This window comes from Carassius carassius, chromosome 47 (assembly GCF_963082965.1).
Source record: "Carassius carassius chromosome 47, fCarCar2.1, whole genome shotgun sequence".
In the NCBI taxonomy this organism is placed as follows: Eukaryota; Metazoa; Chordata; class Actinopteri; order Cypriniformes; family Cyprinidae; genus Carassius; species Carassius carassius.
Genome location: NC_081801.1, coordinates 10,521,107 through 10,543,317, shown reverse-complemented (window position 1 = coordinate 10,543,317; position 22,211 = coordinate 10,521,107). Strand labels below are relative to the sequence as shown.

General features: G+C 39.6%; 1 protein-coding gene across 5 annotated transcripts in view; it reads left to right on the top strand.

Annotated features, from left to right (window-relative positions):
- Nucleotides 1-2,191: 2,191 nt before the first annotated feature.
- Nucleotides 2,192-22,211, top strand: part of LOC132130688 (ankyrin-1-like) — a 102,184-nt gene continuing 82,164 nt past the window's right edge. For 3 of the 5 annotated variants that reach the window (XM_059542473.1, XM_059542471.1, XM_059542472.1), the window contains exon 1: nucleotides 2,193-2,534. In XM_059542473.1, the coding sequence (XP_059398456.1) occupies nucleotides 2,409-2,534 (126 nt within the window). In that variant the 5' untranslated portion in view covers nucleotides 2,193-2,408. Of the gene's footprint in view, nucleotides 2,535-22,211 lie in introns of all 5 variants that reach the window. The other 2 variants (XM_059542476.1, XM_059542475.1) reach the window with 2 other exon arrangements.

The following is a 22,211-nucleotide window of genomic DNA, read 5'->3' as shown; positions in this document are numbered from 1 at the left end:
ATGCAAATTATTATTAAACGTTTCTATTTTATTAAGCTTGTTGTGGAAAAAGGTATGTGGAGACACTCTGCGTTATGTGAGTACAATTAAAACTAAAGTATAGGCTAATTACATTTTCCAATAGGCCTGTAATTGATTTGTGAACGTGTCGAAATGAGTTCTATTTCTACCACTTTCTTGTAACTTACAAACCACTCAATAAATGATATTCGAATATGTTATACTGTTATGTAGACACTGTAACGGATGTCTTATTGTGAATTTTACTTCAGACTAGTAACCCTTAACGCTTCACTTGTAAAACACTGAGCTAAATTCGGTGACATATCGAATGGTTGCACTCTGTATTTATAATAATAATAATAATAATAATAATAATAATAATAATAATAATAATAATTATTATTATTATTATTATTATAATAATGATGATAATAATAATAATAATTATTATTATTATTCAACACTAATAAGTTTTAGACTAGAAATTAACACTACCATTGTACACTCGCGTGAGATAAAGACGTCACATCAGTGGCCTCGAAAATAATATTTACTTGCCATGTTAGCTCGCTTTACCCATAACACCTGTTATTTGACACCTTGTTGGAACAAATCACTTTATAGTTGACTGCAAATATCTCTATGATGGAACTGGTAACTGAAAACTTTTGCTTTTGTGAGAAACGACATACACTGTTAGATGTCTCGATTAGTCAAAATACAACTTCTGTATAAGCCAACACAACATAAATGCACAATATAGCACAATATAGATATATAAGACCTGAAGAAAACTGTTAGTATTCCCATTCATCAGTGCCAGCTGAAATCTCTCAACTTTGCTAATGCAAGTTTTGTTTTCCATCCATGTGACTAATCACACTAATAAAATTAATAAATGTGAAATATCTGTTATTATAATATTATTTATGAATTCTACGTTGATTTGTATGTTAGATCAACCCCAGAACATCTTAAATAATCCAAAACCAATCTATTTACCAGATTTCCACCAAATATGTGATGTATTTTGTATATGCATCATATAATAGGTTTTTTACAAAATACAGTATGTTTAAACAACTCATAGACTGTCACTGTAATTACATAGTTTTCCCCTCTTCCCAAAGGAAATCAGTAGATAATTTTGATTCGAGGAAGAGAAATTAAGCAGATGAAGGATAGTGTCATGACAAGCATAAATAAACATGACTGATCTGTCACATGACTCAGCCATCATTCTCAGAGACAAATGCATGTGCGTGCATTTTACTTCAGACGGGCTCTGAATTATAATGCACTGGCTCCTATTTACATATTACATATGTATTACAGACATTACATATTCCGCAATCTCACATTTCGCACAGTGTTGAAACATAAACAAACAAAAATAAATAGTACACTGTATCCCAAATGTTCACTAGTAACACACAATAATTTGCCATTACTGTATGAATAACATAATACAAGACAAGAACTGCATGTGAGCTCTGGGAAGCATCTGGAAGCAATTCCATAGGGTTGTTATTGACATAAAGTCACTTGTATATATCGCGATGCAATAAACGAGTAACAATGCAGCCTATCTCTCTATCTGTTTGTCATATACACACATTGTCTTTCTACCTTACCCTGCAGGTCAGTATGGACCTAATTAATGCATAGACAACAATGCACAAGCCCTTTCTCGTTGAAAACCAGTCTGGTGAGAGAGAGAGAAAGAGAGAGAGAGAGAGAGATTTTACATGCTGTTTTTATGAGGTAAGCTTTTATGACTCTATTAATTCTTAGCAATCAGAGGGGAACCGACCACAGAAGGTGATACGAGAGGCAAATGTATAGTAAATAATCAAACTAAATGTATTTTTTTCATTGCCAACTTATCTGCAAAACCAGTGTTTGTGGAAAGAAACACTAAATTTGTGAATTTGCGCACTGATTGTTTCACCTACATCCCGCAGATTTGCACAAAGAAGATGACAATAATAACAACAGACGCTCGGTAAACAGTTGGCAGTATCTCTGCTGAGAAAAGTAAGAGACTGAGTGAGAAAGAGAGAGAAGGAGGGAGAAAAACTGAGCTTCTGCAGTATCCCTACACTGCTGACTCCGAGGCTCGGACTGCGTGACTGACTGGTGTGTTGCGAAAGAGAGAGAGAAAGACAGAGAGAGAGAGAGGGGGAGGGGGGATGGGAAGGATCTTGCCTGGATGAGGAGCAAGCAGGCAGGCAGCAGCATCATCTCTTTTGTGGCACACTGCTGAGGGAACTGGCCTCCTAGAGCCGTGCAGGGCACTCACTCCTCTCAGGCGCACACAGCATCACCGTCTCTCGCGCACTGGCCACCACAGGGACAGTGACAGCCTCCGTTACAGGCACAGCACTGCTTGTTGCAGCGGCACCATGGCGCAAGCTGCTAAGCAGATCCGCAAGAACAAGGACCTACAGGAGCTCGCAGCTCAAGAGCTACGAGAGAAGGAGGAGGAGAAGATCAAGAAAAGGAACAGATCAAAAGACCGTAGACGCAAGGTAACAGAAAAAAAAAACACCTTCCTCTTTTTTTCCGTTTCGAGGAGGTTACGCACACCTTCACACATATCACATCAGAGTGATTCTGTTAACCTGTCAGTTAGAACTGGTCGTTCACAGATTATGTTTGAGGAAGATGCTGATGTCTGGCAGGGCGGATGAGGGGGGGTCATGACTGAGATGATTGGTTAAGTAGCCCCTCGGTCCTCAGGGGAACATCCTGCTGAATCGATTTAGAAGCAAATGCTGTTTATGACTGATGCTGCATCAAAGCAAACCAATTGCTTTAGGTATTCAGATGCACCAGCCACAGGCTTCATTGTTTGTCGCATTCCCTCCACCTGTCATCGGTGCGCTACACCACCTCATATCGATGCCGTAAGCGTGAACTTTGGCAGAACGTGAGCATAATGTCTGCACCTGCCTCTGCCACCCATTCTCATTACAGTTATTGTTATATGAGCACTGCTGCTTTGAGGCCTCTGGCTGCCTATTCTCCTACCTTACCTTCCACCAATGTGCATGCGATGATGTATGGTGGCATGCATGCTGATTTTGGTTGCACACGAGAGTAGGGGGAGCCCAGAAGTACACGTGACTCAGGTTAGAGCTGAAGACAACAAGATCGGCAGAGGCCGGGGTGATGACTCAATTCCTGTCTGCTCACCAAGGCTCATAAAACCTGTCAGCTTAGCATTTAGCAGCATTCTCGCGTAACTACACGATCGGGCAGAGATATGTGGCCGGCGGTCGTAGAATGTCAGCATAGCGCTAATTAACAGAAGTGAGGTGGTGATACACAGGCAGTGACACTGAGGGTGAAAAAAAGATACTGGAGTCTAAAGATCACTCTGAAGACTGTCCTTGAGGGTTGGCCGTTTACTCATTAGAGGGACGTCTGACGGAGCATTTTTCAAGGCTGTCGGTGACCCCTTGAGATTACTCAGGGGTCTGTAAAAATGAAGTCGTGACATGTTTGATGACACTGTTGCTTTTTTGATTTGATTAAAATGGTGCTATGATTAATATGCAGTTTAACACTTACTCTCCATAAGTAACCCTTGAGCTTCTTTCATAATTGTGTATTTGGACATAATTTTCTCAAGTCCAAATGCAAACCATTTATTATAAGCCTAATAGCATGATGTGACCTGACAATACAGCTAATGCAAAATGCATATTTTTTTTTTCAACCATTGGCACGCAGAAGGGTAAATACTGGCACATAAACGAAAACAGAAAGAGAGGAATATAATATGATTTGACTTTTGCTGTTTATTTTAGAAAAGTAACAAAAAAAGGTATATCATTAAAATCAACAAGAGGAAGTTAAGAGTTAGTAAATAAATAAAACATTACAGTATTTAGGTCAAGAATTATACTCTGGCCCTTGCACATGTAGGTGACATTTGTGATTCATATGGCTGTCTTTTAACAGTTGCCATGAAACAGATGTAGTGATAGATCTTCTCTTCTGCATTGTGATAAATCTGTGTAATGGATTATCGGGGAAAAATTTAGGGAAGGGATTTGGTTCTATCCATCAGTTATTGATTAGATTTTGTGATTTTTGTTTGCGATTAAAAAATGAATGTGAGCTTGCTGTAGATAGTGGAGGTGCAGGGTTTAAGTGAACTAAATGATTGGAGAACTCCAGCATACATCACCAGAGGGATGATTGTTTTCATTCAATTGAGTTATGACATTTTGATTAAGCATCATGAGATAAAAAAAAGTTAAAAAAAAAAAAAAAAAGTAATATACAGTATATATGGAAGAGTCATTCACAATAAGATCTGTAGCATGCATTTACAAAGTAGACCGAATCTTCATTTCACACGGACTTTAACATTTATCATCACAAAATGGCACTTCATGTCAAAGATTCCAGACCCCTAGTGTCCGTGTTCCTGTAAACGTGTCTGAGGTCTCAAAGCGTTTTGGACTATCTGTGGCCTTGTGTGCAAACGTACTGTTCATTTGTCACACCGGAAATGGAAGTTTAAGGGCATTGCATTGTGGGATATAGTGTCTAGCTCAGTGTCTAGTGCCTGTATTCTACACATTTCAGCATATGCAGCAGATCATGTGGCTAAACCTGTACTATTAAAAATAATGGTTCTTTATTGACATCTTTGGTTCTATGAAGAACCTTTAACATCCATCGAATATTTTCATTCCACAAAGGTTCTATTCACCGAAAGACCCATTTTGGAACCTTCACCAAGTATACCATACATGCATACAGTTTGTTTTCTCTACAGATAATGCCCACTGCAGAAACAGTATAGTACATAGTATGCTATTTTAAACATAGTCTTTAAGAAAGACACAAGGGCTCTTTAATTCTTCGAAATTGTAAATAGTATATGTCATAACCCGACTCGAAGGCCATGACAAATGCAAAGAGGACACGAAGAATTGCCAAAAATAAACATTTATTATAACAACTTAAACAACAAACTAACAATTAACAATATAGAGTGTGTTAGTCAGTAGCATCAGTGGTGTAAATGTGGATGAATGGCTAGAGTAACGTTTTGGTGTTGAGAAGCGGTAACAAAACAAAATATAACAAAACAAAAGTGTGGTGCTGCTGCTAGCAGGAGTGGAACCGAATCAGAGCCTGCACGAAATCCAAAGAGGCGGAGTATTTATCCTTCCCACAGAGTCTAGCGCAGGTGTTCCCATTCTGGCTCTAGCGCAGGGGCTGCCAATCTGGATTACGGGCCTGATACCTTCAAAGACAAAAGAAGACTGTAAACTGCCCAACACCACACAGTTAAAGACCTAACCATGCCTGACCGTCACACCCCACCCTTAAAGTCGCCGAGCAATAACACGTAACAAAACTACTCGATGTATCTAAATAACCTAAATTACATCAATATGACACAAAGAAGATACATAACCTCCATCTCAGCCACTTCACCTGGAAACTTCCTCACTTATCCTCAGTAACCCCGATACCTGAAAACCAAATTAAGAGAAATGCATACAGAAGAAACATATTTAGGACAGTACAAGAGACATCAACTTTGGAGCTCATACTAATCCCCATCAATGCAGAGGATAACGAGAAAGCGCATCTGCAATAATATTCTCTGACCCCTTTATGTATCTAATATCCAGGTTATAAGCCTGGAGAAACAATGACCAACGAGTCAATCTCTGGTTAGGACATCTGAGTGACCGCAAAAAAGTTAGCGGATTGTGGTCAGTAGAAACCACAATTGCCTCTCCTGCTGCTACATAGACCTCAAAATGTTGTAAGGCCCAAATAAGTGACAACGCCTCCTTCTCAATTACAGAATAGTTACTTTGGTAACTGTTAAACTTTTTAGAGAAAAAACTGACTGGCCTCACCAAACCCTGATCATCCCGCTGGAGCAAAACGGCACCTGCTCCCACCTGACTGGCATCCACTTGAAGCATAAAAGCTCGATCAAAACAAGGAGCTGCTAGGATGGGAGCAGAACTAAACAACATTTTCACATTATCAAAGGCTTGTTAACAACAAGCCGACCATTCAAATTTCATCTTGGTCTTGAGCAGTTCGGTGAGGGTAAAAACCACAGTGGAGAAGTTTTCGCAAAAACCTCTATAATAACCCACTAAACCCAGGAACCTCTGAAGTTCCTTTTTTGTGGTGGGTTGTGGATATTCTGCTATTGCCACGACTTTGGCCTGGACTGGAGCCACACGGCCCTGACCTACCACATGGCCAAGATATGTAACTGTAGCCATGGCAAAGCTACATTTAGCCAAATTGATGGTAAGGTGTGCTTCCACCAAACGCTCAAACAAAAAACGAATGCGCTGAAGATGCGAGTACCAGGTGTCACTATAAATGACCACATCATCAAGATAAACAGAACAGCCTGTCAAACCAGATACTACATGATTCATCAACCGCTGAAATGTTGCGGGGGCATTCTTTAACCCAAATGGCATCACCTTGTATGAAAACAAACCCGAAGGTGTAGTAAACGCAGAAACTTCCTGTGCACGCTTTGACAAAGCCACCTGCCAATAACCTTTAAGCAAATCAAATTTGCTAACGAATTTGGAAGATCCCACCTGATCTATGCAATCATCCATGCGTGGAATCGGAAAAGAGTCTGATTGTGACAGCATTTACTTTCCTAAAATCAGAACAAAATCTTGGTGAACCGTCATGTTTTGACACCAAAATACAAGGGGAGGCCCAACTGCATGCAGAAGGAACAGCAATATTATTTTGGAGCATGTAATTCACCTCAGCATCCAAATAACTCTGTTTAGCTTGTGCCACACGATAAAAATGCTGTTTAATCGGCTGAGCATCTCCAACATCTATGTCATGTTCAATCAAACTAGTACGTGAAGGGATGTCGCCAAACAGACATGAAAACTTGTGTACCAACTCAGCCAATTCGCTACGTTTAGACTAGGGCAGCAATAGGCAATGCCAATAATACACCCACATCAACCTCACCCTGAACCAGCTCACAGTCTAGAACCATCCTGTGCAAAGGTGCTGGAAACACACTCAATCCCATTCCACGACTGAGAACAGAGTTACCAGTATCTGTGTCCCCTGAAAAAGGCAACACAGAGCTCACAATGTAGGAGTTATAGGCCCCCGTATCCCTCAAGATCTTTAATGGGACTTTCACATCACTGCCTACCAGTGATACAGACCCATCTCAAATGAAAGGAGCATAAGCTGCCAAAACATCCACTTCACAAATGGGTGCTGAACACACCTCATCAACCAAGTCAGTTTTTACCGTTGCCGCAAATGCTACAGGTCTAATATTAGTTTTCATTACCTTTGTCTTAGCCTTTAATACAGCAACAGCAATGACCCTGTTCATGAAAATAGTTACAAACATCATTATCATCAACTATACGACTTGTTTTACCATCAGGTTTCATATGACCGATTTTCCTTGAACGCACCATATCAGAAGGCGCATCAAAACCACCACGTTGTGCACCAAAATCAGAAGCTCCATAACGCTCCCTGAAACTGCTCTTATGAAGTAAGATATACTACGAAGTAAGATAACACGTTCTGGCAGATTATTCTTAAACTGCTCCAATATTACCAGGTTGCACAGATCATCAAAGGTGGTGACTTCCAGTGCAGTCAACCACCGCTTAAAGTGAATTGAAAGATCTCTGGCAAACTCGGCATATGTCTGGCCACTCTCTTTTTCCCAAGACCTAAACCGCTGGCGATATGCTTCTGGTACAAGCTCATAAGCTCTAAGAACAGCTGATTTTATTTTATCATAGCTAGAGCTATCTTCAGGACTTAACGACGCATACGCCTCTTGTGCTTTCCCAGAAAGCACACACTGAAGCATCAGAGCACAATCACCTTCAGGCCAGTTCCTGCCCTTAGCCAGACGGTCAAACAACAGAAAAAATTTATCTGGATCTTTTTCATTAAATTGTGGCATCAAGCGCAAGTTACTTATATCAAAACGGTCAGATGATCTAGACTGCTGCCTGTCATAAGCGTCACTTGACAATAAACCATCTCTGATCATTGACAACCGATCTCCTTCTAAATCTATTTTTGCTTTCTCTATGCTCTGGCGAATTCTCTCCACTTCCAGCTGCTTTTTAACATCCAATTCATGTTTTACTTTCTCATAGTCCAACCGCAACAGCAACATCTCTTTCTGCTGCTCAAAAGTTAAACCATGTGTTGTTGGGCTCAGAGAAAAATCTGCTTTAGGTTCCAACATAATTCCAGCTACCAGTAACTTAGATTTAATAGCAGATTTAATTGTTTCTTTGACACGTTTGTCTCCAACAATCTCAACTGAATAATGCTCAGCAATCTGGAGCAACTGCTCTTTTGTGCACTTATCCAGGGATTCCTGAGATGGAGCAGTAATAAATGCTTAGACTTCAGACATGTTAAATAGCCTACGCAAAAAAAAAAAAAAACACCTCACTTCGAGACCAGATAGACACTCGACGTTCAACTGTGTGCCCAAGAGGACTAATTCCAAACATGGTTCGGAGTTCCCCCGCTATCTAAAACCAACATAATTAACTAAGCTCCCCCCTAGTCTTCATGTGGTTAGTTGTGGTGGGTATTTACGCACTAGAGACTGCTGGATCAGTAAAGCGACTGGTGAACCAGCAACTCCCCTGAAACCACGGACATGCTCCCAAGCAAAGCTTTTGCCACGTTCACCACAACACTACCCCCAAACAGCTCAACGAACCCAAAGGGGAACGTTGCTACAACCTACCAGGGAAAACTCCGCACCACCCCACAAAATTACACACAAGCAAAATGGAAAACGTCAACTGAATCAGCTGATCACCGTACGAACCACTGGCAAACAACAAGTGCTTATTAAAGCCAAACTTCAGGTAAAAGACAGTACACACAACTAGCATGTAGCTTACCTACAAAGTTATCTTCAAGTGCGTGTCCTTCCTGTTAATCCAAACAAAAGTTTACCAGTCCCGCACCAAATAATCGTGGTACCAACGGAAAAAAAAAATCACGTACGGACGAGCCCCCAATTTGTCATAACCCGACTCGAAGGCCATGACCAAAGCAAAGAGGACACGAAGAATTGGCAAAAATAAACATTTATTATAACAACTTAAACAACAAACTAACAATTAACAATATAGAGTGTGTTAGTCAGTAGCATCAGTGGTGTAAATGTGGATGAATGGCTAGAGTAACGTTTTGGTGTTGAGAAGCGGTAACAAAACAAAATATAACAAAACAAAAGTGTGGTGCTGCTGCTAGCAGGAGTGGAACCGAATCAGAGCCTGCACGAAATCCAAAGAGCCGGAGTATTTATCCTTCCCACAGAGTCTAGCGCAGGTGTTCCCATTCTGGCTCTAGCGCAGGTGCTGCCAATCTGGATTACGGGCACTGATACCTTCAAAGACAAAAGGAGACTGTAAACTGCCCAACACCACACAGTTAAAGACCTAACCATGCCTGACCGTCACATATAATATTTACTAGCTGCATTGTTGCTTTGTATAATTTTTACTTATAAAAGATGGTATCTGAAGTAGTGCTGCTGTGTACAACACAGTATTAATTGCACCACTGTACTTTCATGTCTCTAAGCTGATCTTGTTGTGTGTGTAAGATCTTATGCTTCACATCCATATGGCTTACACAAGGCCTGGCCCAGATTCCCATACAGCAGAGAGCATCCATTTGTCTTGTTACATAATAGGAGAAGGTGAAGTCACACATATCAGTAAGTACCTTCAGTCACAGGCTATATTTATTCTGTGCCTGAGTCGCTACCAATCTGTGTGTGATCTTGCCAACTTGAAGGGATGTGTTAGCCAGGATTCTGGAAGGTTCAGTTGTGATCTATGGGGAGATGCTTTTGTAATGCCATGTTTGCACCACTAGATGCAGGAGACTAGGAGAGAGAGAGGTCCACTGAGATTGGGAGTGACAGGTGAAATATAGCAGCATTATGTCAGAGATCAGGGTTAGCCCAAGTGCATTATAATTAAGTACCTGCTGTGGTCGTAACAGGATAAGACCACATCTGCCATTAAAGCCACGCTGCTAAACTTTTTAATATCTGTTGCTGATAAAGACTTTAAATGTCTCTGGATGCCTGCCTGGACAGCAAAACATGAAATACCCCCTGACAAACACCCATATTCCTGTGTGCAATTGAATTTTTCCAGCCGTCTTCTTGTGTTTTAGAAGTCAGGACAGAGAAATCCAGTTCATTTGGTGACATTGACTATGTCATTAGCCCTGACTTGTTACATTTCCACTTGAGCTGTATTAAAATGGTTATATTAGTACAATTTTGTGAAAAATATCAGATGAATGTATGCAATTTCCGTTACTGTAGAAAAATAATCTGTCATAAATATGTTGCTGTTCATTGATTTCAGATCCAGTGAAATAAAATTTTTATCATTATCTTTCATAAAGATATATTGGTAATATGCACTCTGCAATGTTTTCGTGTTTCACGACCCTTTAAAAGTTAGAATACAGGCAAATGTTCATTTGTATTCTCATATGATTAGTCAAGGCACACAAACGGTTTGTGGTCCTTGAAACTACTATAATATTTTTGCTGCAGCCATAATTGCTTTGAAAGAGATCTCCTCAAAAATTAAATATTAAAGCCAGAGCTGAGTCATTCTTTGTCCTGACTTAAAATGGTTGTATATCACATTTTCCCTTTTGACATCTAAAGTGTAAAATTTTTCAATAATTAGGACTGCTAGATTGTATTTATTAATTTTTGCTTGTTGTATAATGAACTTTTTCTCAAACCTACAGTACCAGTCCCATGTGCACAAATGTAAATGCACAAAGTTTGATAAGATTAAATCAAAATGTCTCATTTGCATCTTTCCTTGAATGAAGTTTTTACTACTGTATAATAAATGTTCTGATTACTGCAGTTTATTTCTTTGCTTTGCAGGTTTTGTTGAAGTAGGTGTAGTATTTCACAATAAAAATATGAAGTGAAAAGACATGGAATAATGTAGATGGCTATTTTTCATTCTTTGAATGCTAGCATGCACAGCGATATAAAATAGTGAAAAGTGTTGTGATATGGTTATGGTTTTGTTTTGTTAAGCTGACATTGCTTTGCATAATTAGACAAAAGAACATGTTTCACCTTTGATATTTGAACATTTCCGGCTGATAAAGATTTGATTAATGTGTTCATTACTGTCTCCTTTTACACAGTAAGCAGGAACCAAGATATATAATTACATATATGGGGCTGAGGGGTAGTATTCTTTCTGCCATCCACTTCCTTTAGTCTTTCTTTACATTAAGTTATATGAGGCCTTTTGGGATCAGTGTTACATGTATTTCTGTTTATTATGAACTTGTTCTATTTATTTTATTTATTATATTTCCAAGGCTCAGCTTTGTTATTTCTGCACACTGAATTCAGTCAAACTAAATCTTCGTAGTACACATAATAAATAGATGACAGTGTACATACTACATTGATCAAGCATGATAACTACACATATTTACAGTGCATACAACTCCGAGTATGCACCCTCATTGATTTAAATGCAGGGATTTGATAATGCATTTACAAAACTACTAAATTTACATGGCATTAAGTTGCATACAATGTTTACTTGGCATTCAGTTGGCTACACTTGCTCCATTATTCTTGTGGGTTCAACATAACTCAGAAACTGCAACAGTCATAATGTGACGTCATGCTCTCTACATCTTTTTTAAAAAGTATAATTATACATAAAATACATACAAAATGTGCAAATATGTGATCTTCACTTTACTGCAACACTCCAATCCTTAATTCAGCTAAGAGGCCAAGCCGATTTTCTATTCTATTCACGTAATATGAATTTGTAGGACAGAATTCACCAAACTTGGAAATGCTGAGAAATTCGCATGAGTCTTCCGCAATCTTGTACGTATGAATGAAATGAAAAATGTGCAGTGTGATTAACTTTAAAGAGATCTGTAGATAAGGTTGTCTAGCCTGTGTTGATCCATCAGCAGCTTGGAAGGATCTTTTCTATAAATCTGAGTGTGACATTTTTTCTGCCTCCAGGGCCAAATGGCAGGTGAATGTCATAAATGTCTCCCTGGGTTGTTATATCATGAGGAATAAGAGTGAAATGGATTGTGGCTGATGAGAACACATAACCACCATTTGAACTGTATAACACAAGAAGCGACTGCAAAGTGATTTTATATGAATTTGACTGCAAAAGCTCTTTCTTTTCTTTTCTTTTTTATAGCATGCACACAGTTATTTCTTGTGTGACATTTCCATGATCTTGCTGGACCCAATTCCAGTCATAATGCACATAAATATCGATGTCCCTTGCGCATGAGAGATCAGCATCCATTAGTCTCAAAGTGCTTTGTCTTACACTTGTCTTACATTTGGCAAGGAGCCCATAAGCCATGATAACACGAAACCTTGATTAAATTGTCACAGGTTCTGGATATATGTGATGGCCGCTGGTCTATATAACACTGCTCACATATGGTTCCTTATGGACGACAAAGATGAAATAGCTTACTGATATTGTCCTTGCAGGGACGACAGAGAGGAAGACAGTATGAGATGTGTTCCCTACACGTGCTGCTCTCTTACACGCATGCATACTAAGCATATAGGCTTTGTAGCAGTGCTATTGACAGATGAGATGTTGTGTCCTTCTTGCCCCTTATGCATGCATGTATGTATTGGCTTATGCAAACATTTTTTTTTTTTTGTGATGTAACAGATGACACTTAAGCTTTCAAAAGAATTGTGTCGATCATGCTCATGATACGGGTCTTGATATTGAAAGGTTAATGCTGAGAGTGATTCACATTTTCTTAGCACTCCCAGTTGTCTCAGCAATAATTTTATAATTATAAAGGAGTAATGAATAAAAATTAGTTTCAGTAAAAGCTGCAATGAATGACTTTCTTTATTAGTTTACTTGAATCATTTGCATAATTGACGGCTCTCCGCTCACATTAGGAGACAAGTTACTTTAAGTACTTTTTCAGTAACTTTTACATTTGCAGTATTTTTCTATAAAAAATGTGATACTGCTTTAGCCTTTTCATAGTGTGTAGTTTAACTACCTAGTATTCAACACTCAATTATACACATTATATACATTTCAGAACTATGTTGTAACTTCATAACTATATAATGTAGTTTATAATTACACTACTTTAAAAAAATGTGGGGTCAGTAAATTTTATAAATTTAGTCTATTTCAAATAAATGCAGTTCTTTTGAACTATCTATTCAAAAAATCTTTTTTAATAATAAGAAAAACACTCTCTTGATCTCCAAATCAGCATATTAGAAAGTTTTTTAATATATTAACATAGAAAGTTTTTAAATTATAATATTTTTATCATATTATTGTTTTACTGTATATTTGATCAAATAAATGCAGCCTTGGTGATCATAAGAGACTTTTTTCAAAAGCATTAAAACATCTTACTGACCTCTAACTTAGTGTATCTATATTTAAAAGTATTTTAACATGACGCAAGTATAATTTAATTAAAGTATAATATAATTCAAGTGCATAATATAAGTAGTATGAATTTAAAATGTGTGAAGTTGTCATACTTGATGAATACAGTATGTATTCTAAATATGTACTGCATGCTCATATACATGGATTTATTCACTGATGTAGTTATAGACTTACGAGTTTACAACCTGAGCCTTGGATATGTGGAATTTACCCCGGTTGCCTGTAATGCTATCCCTTAGTAACATCTCCAAAGGTCCTAATCTACACAAATTATCAATTTCTTTCTCATATTCTCAGATTAATGTCACATGTCTTGCAGAATTACACAAATCCCTGCAGGCCTGTCTAGATACATTAGTTAGGACTTGACCTTCCTTTTCTTTGCAGCTCAAATCTTGTCATAAACCGAATGACCTTCCTTTTTTTTGTGACACTCTCGTTTTTCAAATTTACAAGTTGTGGATTTTCAATTGTGTCTCTCGTCTCCTACAGAGAATGAACATAATATTCCCGCTGGCTATTTATGACCTCAGTGAGATAGAGTGGCTTAAATTCACCCCATCCTTTTGTTGTTCCATTATCAAATTCTGGAAATGTCTTGTGTGTGTATGTGTGTGTATATGTCGATATCTGGTGTGTAAGTGTTTGTGTTACCCATTACCAAACTCAGCATTTATGCATGTGTGTACATATGAGAAAGAGAGAGAAGGAGATGCAGAGTAGAAAACTATGAAGAAAGCAATCACTAATGGAGAGAAAGTGAAGTTCATGGAGCAATCTTTTTCCTTTCCTTCCATCCACGGTTTAAAATTGAATCAGTGATGAAGTATTTATGCCAGCATGGTGTGGTTTTTCCAGTCCAGTGCCTCAGTGGAGTGCAGAGAGAGAGGGGAAAGAGCTGTAATATTGCCAGCACGAGTGCCGTTGTCTTCTCGATATGCCTGTGTGTTTATGGACCGCAACTACAATAACAAGAGCACAACCTGACAGTAGTAGTTGATTACGAGCAATAAGCAGGTCTGGTGGGAGACATGAAGGGCGCAGTCATGCGTGTCTTGGGCTCTGATGATGAATTTACCTGCACTTCCTGTAATGATGTCCTCTTTGTTTACTTGTGGTGTGATGTTCTGAGGTCTGTGTATGATATTTACTGCTTTTTTGTATGTTATTATTAAATATACAGTAAAACCCCTTAAATATCAGCCATACTAAAGTAGGATGACCAAGATTTTGTAGGAAATGCTCCTTGATATTTTTTGGTCCTATAGAACAATATTGTTGTCAAGTAAATCTATGATCCTCATCGTGTCCCTAATCCTAATCCTAATTAACAGTTCCTCCTGAAATTGGAGAGAAATTATAGGTTGACAATAATGTTGCCATTCGAAATGTAAAAACGTGTGGAAGTTGCTGCTGATAAGACCAGTTTAGACCAGTATGAAAACCATGCTAGTCCAGACTGGTTGGTAACACTTTAGAAGTAACATTCTGTATGTTAAAGGAAGAGTTCATCCAGAGCTGTGTGTTTGTAAGAAACAAATCTATCATTAAGGCGTTTTAACTGTAAACCATCGCTTCTGGCCAAAATACAAAATATGGAGTCCATAATCCATAATAATTCTTCCTCCAGTGAAAAAGCTTGTCCCCTGTTGTCGTCTTACATCAAACTTTTTTCAATTGGAGGCTCTGAGTGGACAACCGCGTGCTCCCATTTTTTATGACCGTAGGCTTCATAAGCACAACTGCACATGTGCAGGCAGTGTGAGGAAACACATTGTGCAATCCGTCAATAACAGAATGCAATATGTGCAATAATTCTGGGCAATTGTTTGTTCACATGTTTGTTGCAGAGCGGACCATCAGCATACGCTTTTCGGAAGTATAAATGGAAGAAGTCCGCATCCGCGCTGTCTGTGTGCGCATCCGGATCGCTCATGCGGAAAATATAACACAGGCTTAATGCATCAGTTTAATTGAACTTTACTCCAAATATATTAACTTACCTGTTTTGAATACTTTATATTTAACGTGTTCGTTTATGTCCAATATTAGTGTTAAACTCTTGGACTTTAAATGAAATCTACTATTGATTTTCACCGTTGACATTTAGACTGATAACTTCCGTGTGCAGATGCAGCAAATTTGTCACAGGACGTGCGATATGACAGTTGCGTCTGACTATATATGAGTTAGCTAAATACACTATTTTTATATTTAACGTTTATCAGTATGTTTGAAAGTATATTTTTTCGATTATTGTTGATTCCATAGGCTCTCTCTCTCGCGCACTTGCGCGGTTTAGAACACAGAATAGTTATGTTATGACAAGAACAAAGAGTCTCTCTCTTGCTCTACCCATGCACGATTATATCGTGTATCGTCGATCTCACGGGCTGATGATATGACGATTTGAAAAATTGGAACCTTATTGTAAAGTATTACTGACTGGTTTATACCAAGTTTTGTGTACAGCACAGGGAAACTGCATCAACTACATCTGTAGTTTGTGCCGCCGTTGCCGCTGCAGCCTTTCATTTTTGGGTGAACAATGCCTTTAAAGGTTTCATTTCAGAATTCGAAGAGAAGAACAACCATAATTCTTGGATCCACCAATCAGAGAAGTCACTGTTAACATGACACAAGAACCGCAACATGAAACATTGTGTATGTTGCAATCAAAACAGTACGTACAGTACTTTGCATAAGTTATATGTATATATATGTATGTGTGTGTGTGTGTGTGTGTGTGTGTGTGTTTGTGTGTCTATGCATATATATTATGTACACATGTACGACTCAAATTTGATGCCCTCTGGTGATGGTGATGCGGTCTTGATGCAAAATGTATAGAAATCCAGTGTTCGATCAATTAATTTTTACCACATGAATAATTATAAATATATAAATTATGTAACCTGAAATGCTTCTATCTGTGTTGTTAAGCATTCCTTGTCTGGTTTATTATCTCAGCATTGGTAGTTCTTCATCTGAATGACCTTCTGGCACATCTGCATGTTCCTTTAGAGCTCTTGTTCCCTCCTTCCTACTGGCCTTCCATCCTCCCATCAATCTCCTGACAGCGCATCTATTAGAGATTATTGATGTTCCCAGCTGACAGTATGATGCAATGTGACTTACAGAGCTCTTACTTTATGGGCCGTCTCATTTGCCCGGCAGTGGTATCATCTGGCCGAGAGCTTAAGGCTCAAGGACACAGTGTAGAGCTGCAGGTTATCACACCAGCATCAGATTCAGCACCAGACTGGCCCCTGTAGTGTCTCTTGTGGTGTCAAGGCAAATACACACACACACACATTCAAACACCCATGTATGCACACATGGATGCACACACATGCTTACACAATCCATCTTCGCCTCTCTGACTCTGTTTTGGCAGTGAGGGCAGTACAGCAGGTACAGTGGGCCCTTGAGGAAAACAGGAAGGTGAAAGTGACAAACACAGCCCTCAGGTGCGCTAACACTTAACCCCCTCACTATAGTGCTAAGCTTTCATAGGTTGAAGAAGAAAACACACTGCATGAAATGAATGAGGCAATATCCAGAATCTGCTTAAACAGGACCAAGAATCGGGAAGTGTACTGTCGAGATGATGTCTTTTAACAATAGGCTTGTGTTTTTAACCTGTATGGAATTTTTGCATTGAGGTAGAAACATGCTTCCACAGGCCTAATAATTAACAGGCTACGTTTCTTTTTCATGTCCGTGATGTGTTTTGATTGTAAATCAGGACCCTCCTAAAAAAGGACCAGTGCAAATCATTGCAGATTTTTTTGATGGTTTATAGTGGTTTAGTAGGTGGAGTCACAGAACCATATTATTCAGAGCTAAACTTAGATTATGAAGCTTATTATCTTTCTAGTAAAGCTGGTTGACCAAGGAGGTCTTGCTGTATATGTAGCTTGGAGGGGAAATCAGCACCATCCAAAACACAACACATGCTCGTGATCAGCTGTAACGACTGGGTGAAGGAGTGGCAGGAAGCAAGTGGAAGGTTAACACAATTTAATGGAGACAATGATACAAGACACTACTGAGACACAAGGTCGAAGGTAAGTGGTGTTGCTTGGTGGTGGGTTGCATAGAGTGGACGGGGTTCCGGGGAGACACGGACATCCAACACAGACACACAAGAAAGCAAAGCACAGGTCATAAACATGAAACAACACTCTCACAAACACAAGACGCTAGACAAGCCAATATATAGGGATGAGTAATGAGTGACAGCTGTTGCTGATGACAATTAGTGGAGACGCCCACAAACTAATCAGTGCTGACACGTAACACACAGACTTCACCCACAAAGTGCAAAACCCTTAGATCACGGTTTACCAACCGTGACATCAGCAAAGGTGTTTTTTCAGCTTGAGGGAGTCACTGTACACTTGCTATTAATGCCAAATGTTCTTCACATACTTTTCCAGCATTCATGACATTTGTGTGGTTTTCATAGCTCCCTTAGTGGATCATTTCAGCTTAGTGCCTCTCTAAACTCTTATCATTTAGAGTTCTCATTCCCATGCATGACTGTGGCTGGCACAGTAGGCCTGGGGTGTTTGGCAGTTGTTGTGCGTCCTGTTGTAGGATAATGATTGTGTATCTGGTTCAGGTCTCACTCAGCCTTCCTCTCCCTCTCTCTGACTCACCCAGAGATTCTCCATGGCTCTGAGCCGACGGCCTTTATGTGAGCTCCCAGTCTTCAGCGAGCCTCTAATTCCCTCAAATTTTCTTTCATATTAAACTTACGCTTTTATCTAATTTAGCCCTTGACCACAATAGCCTGAGAGGAAGTCTCCTCGTGTGAAGAGAGGGTAATGAAGGAAAATAGAGGAACCAGAGGGGGTGACTCATCCCAGCGCTTGAAGATGAGATGTTTTTATGGTGCTGATAGTGTGTCAGATTTTAACCATGTGAACTAATGTGACATGTGACATGGCTTGATAACTCTAAAGATTGTATAAGTACTTATATAGTGGCATCCAAAAGTCTGAGATCATCAAGGAAATGCTTCTATTACATTTTTTTTAATGCATTTAATTTTTTCCATTAATTTCTTTTTTTTTAGCATAATAATATCATAGTGACAAGTTTACATTTAACATATTTATGAAACTTGAACTCCAGAAGTTTGCTTAAAAAGCTAATGAGCATGTTCTCCGGCATGATTCGGCAGTAACCAAAGCTTCAGTGATCCAAAACATCAGACCTTTGGTACAAGTTCTCACATGATCACTGCCATAAATTTGCTAATTAATTAGTCACCTAGAAATAGTGTTAAATATTACTTCATAATTTTATGTTATGTTTAATAGTCAAAATCCTAAAATCCTTCATTTCCAAGTTATTTCAGGTTTCAGCCTTTAGTCCCATTTTATGTGTCAATATTTTGTTTATTTATTCTCTGCATGTCTAATAAATTATTTGACATGATTTCCTTATTCATCAAATAACATTTATTTGCTAATTTCTAAATGTTTTTATAGTTAGATTTTGAACATCTGAATTTATCGATTAGCTAAGAATGAATGAATTCTCAATTAAATTCTTTTAAATCTGGTTTCAGTCTCCTCAATATATAATAAATTATTTTGAATCCAACGTTTTAAAATTTGATCTCAGACTTTTTAAGCCCAGTTTATATGCAATACTTGAGATTTTTACATTTTACATCTCTTCATTCCTCATTCATATTTATAATCTGTTGCTAATTTCTAATTTTTATTCATTTATTTTATTTTTGGGGGGTTTGATCCATATGAACTACCTGAACAAACCAAGTAATCAAAGTTGTTATGCCGTTATGCCTATGATCCATCATTTAAATGATTAAACTCTTAAAATATTTAATTCAAACATGCACAAGTATAATCAGAGTGTGAATATGGTATACGTATGTGTGACCTGTGTCGCTGTGTATGAATGTGACTGGATTGAAACGATCCCTGCGAGCAGCAGCAGAACCCCATTGAGGTTTTATTGGTGACCCGCTAACATTACTTTATATATAGACAGCAGGTGATCATGTTTCTTTGCTAATCCTGTCTTTTTATCTCTTACACAGTATAGTGCCGTACACTTGACATCTGCGTCCTGGCTTGTTTATCAGACTGAATCAACTGCTAAGTCTCAATGCTGCTACTCTGTATATCTGCCTCATCGATCTAGTGCTGCCTGCTAATTTCTGAAGGCTCTAACAAGGCTATCAAGCAGAGGCTGAGAGGGCCATGCAATAAAAACACATGGATAGACTGCTTGTCTGCCTGTCTTGTGTCTCACACAGTATTACCGGTCCCAAGGATATTTTGTGTTCTCTTACGAGAGTTCTCTCGTACTGCGTCTTAGCTAAGACGCTACGGGAAAAGTCTCTTTTCACGAAATACTGAAGCAAAAAATTATCCTTAATTTTGTATTTTTGTAAAGCGCATTTGCAGCAGTACACAGCCATAGGCGAGACGGCTCGTTCGCTCATTGGCTTGTTCTGTGGCAACTGCACAGCCTATCGAGCGCAGGCTGATGCAACACCAGACCAATAAGGGCGCTTCGCGCCCTTCTTGCCACTTCCCGCCGAAACGGGTGTGGCCCAACCTATAAAAGGAGCTCGAAAAGGCTGACTCACCTGATTTTTCATCTCTTCAGCGAAGCTCATGCATCGCTGGATCACGAGGAAGCAAGCACCGTCTGGAAGAGCATATCAGCAGGACGAGCCATCCTGAAGCCGCTGGCATCGCCGCCTTCCACTGCCGTTCCTGCTGCGCTATCCGGCGCCCATATCCTTTACATCCTTGTTCTGTTATATCCTGTGTGTGTGTTCGCCCTGCGACGCACATTCACAAAAGAGCTGCGTTTTTTTAAAGATGCCCTCGTGCGGCTCGTGCAGAGCCCCGCTCAGCGAAGGAGATCGACACGTCATCTGCGTCTCCTGTCTGGGTGAGGACCATGCAGTGCTCGCGCTCGCTGACGGCAGATGATTTATCAGCTGTTTGTCTCGTTCGGTGGACGTTCCAGGGGAATGGCTGTTTCGAGACTGACTCTATCCAGATGGATAGTTGACGCCATAGCGTTAGCTTACGCTTCCAGGGGCCTTCAGTGCCCGTTGGGCGTCAGAGCACACTCCACAAGAGGCGTCGCCTCGTCGTGGGCGTGGTCTACTGGGATCTCCTTGCAGGATATATGTATGGCGGCAGGTTGGGCCTCGCCGTCTACATTTATCAGTTTCTATAACCTGGAGGTCCCGGCCTTGCAAGCAAGGCTGTTGTCGGTATAGTCGAATCAGGGCCCTGAGGGGAATTCTGAGTTCACGAGCGCTATGCGCTGCCGAATGTTATATGGGCAGTATTGCGTAAGACCCGCATTGCCACATTGGTCAGGCCTTGCCTCGGCTGTGTGATGTCATGTTGTAACAATTTCCCTTACACTAACAAAGCAAGGAAAAAGTACTGCACGCAAAACATAAGGTAACGGGCGGATCTGCTACCTACTGATATGAATAAAGCCAGTAACAGCTTACTTTCGTTAAATAACCACTAAAGAAAAAATATACAGAATACAATTGACATGTATGTAGACTTGAATTAATTATATATTAACGAAAAAACAATGAAACACAAGTTCAACCAAGTGTATTGAGAGATATATTACATTATGATACCCAGACGGGCAGCAATATGCGCTTATTTCACAGCTGGAGGCACGGCCGCACTCCAACACAGCAAACAAACATTCTCAAATTACCCATACACATTTAACCCTCAACACCCCAATGTCCCAAGGTCCTGGCCAGCAGACCGAAAGTTCATTCAAGCAACATAAATTGTCCGTACGGAACGACAATGTACTCCACGAGAAGAAAAAGACACCAAACAAAAATGTAAGGCGAAGCGTGGCGAGAAGCCGCAGTCAATATATCCCCGTGGACTTACGCAATCTCGCCTCAGTCTGTTTAGCCGATGGGAAGATGTAGTAGTCCAGAAAACAATTGTCACGTAATCCACAAAAATAGGGTATTAGTCCCTTTGAGGAATTCTTCCTGCAACTATTACACAGAGCCCGCTAAACACAGACCGCTTTCCCCGTTTGAACTCCAGAGTCCCCTTGACGTCACTTCCACTTCTCCTTAAAACCATATTGCGTGACATAACAATGACGCAAGGACAAAACAAAACAAATAAAAGTCCATATAATAGTCCGTGATTACACCACAGGCATCTGATACAACAGTTAGCTTTTTCCATGTGAAGAAAAAAAAAACAATACAACAAAGCATGTTTATCATCACCTCAAAAAGCTGTACATAAAGGCAGAAATAGGTGACTATTACATTCCCCCCCCCCCCAGCCAGCGGCTTATTGGGACCATAGAATGGTTTCAAGTCGACCACATTTACGTTATCCACCTTCAGTTTATCAGTTAGCCAACGAACACGGTAGTTTACTGGACCTAGTTTTTTCTCTACCCTAACAGGCCCTGACCATTTGGGTGCAAACTTGGCAGAGAATTTAGCTGAGGCTTTAGACAGAGGATGTGACCTAACCCAGACCAGATCCCCAACAACAAAGTGTACATCTTTGCGTCGTGCATTATAGTACCTGGCTTGTCTGGCCTTTGCCATTCCCACATGTCGTTCGACCTCCTTCAGTAATAATG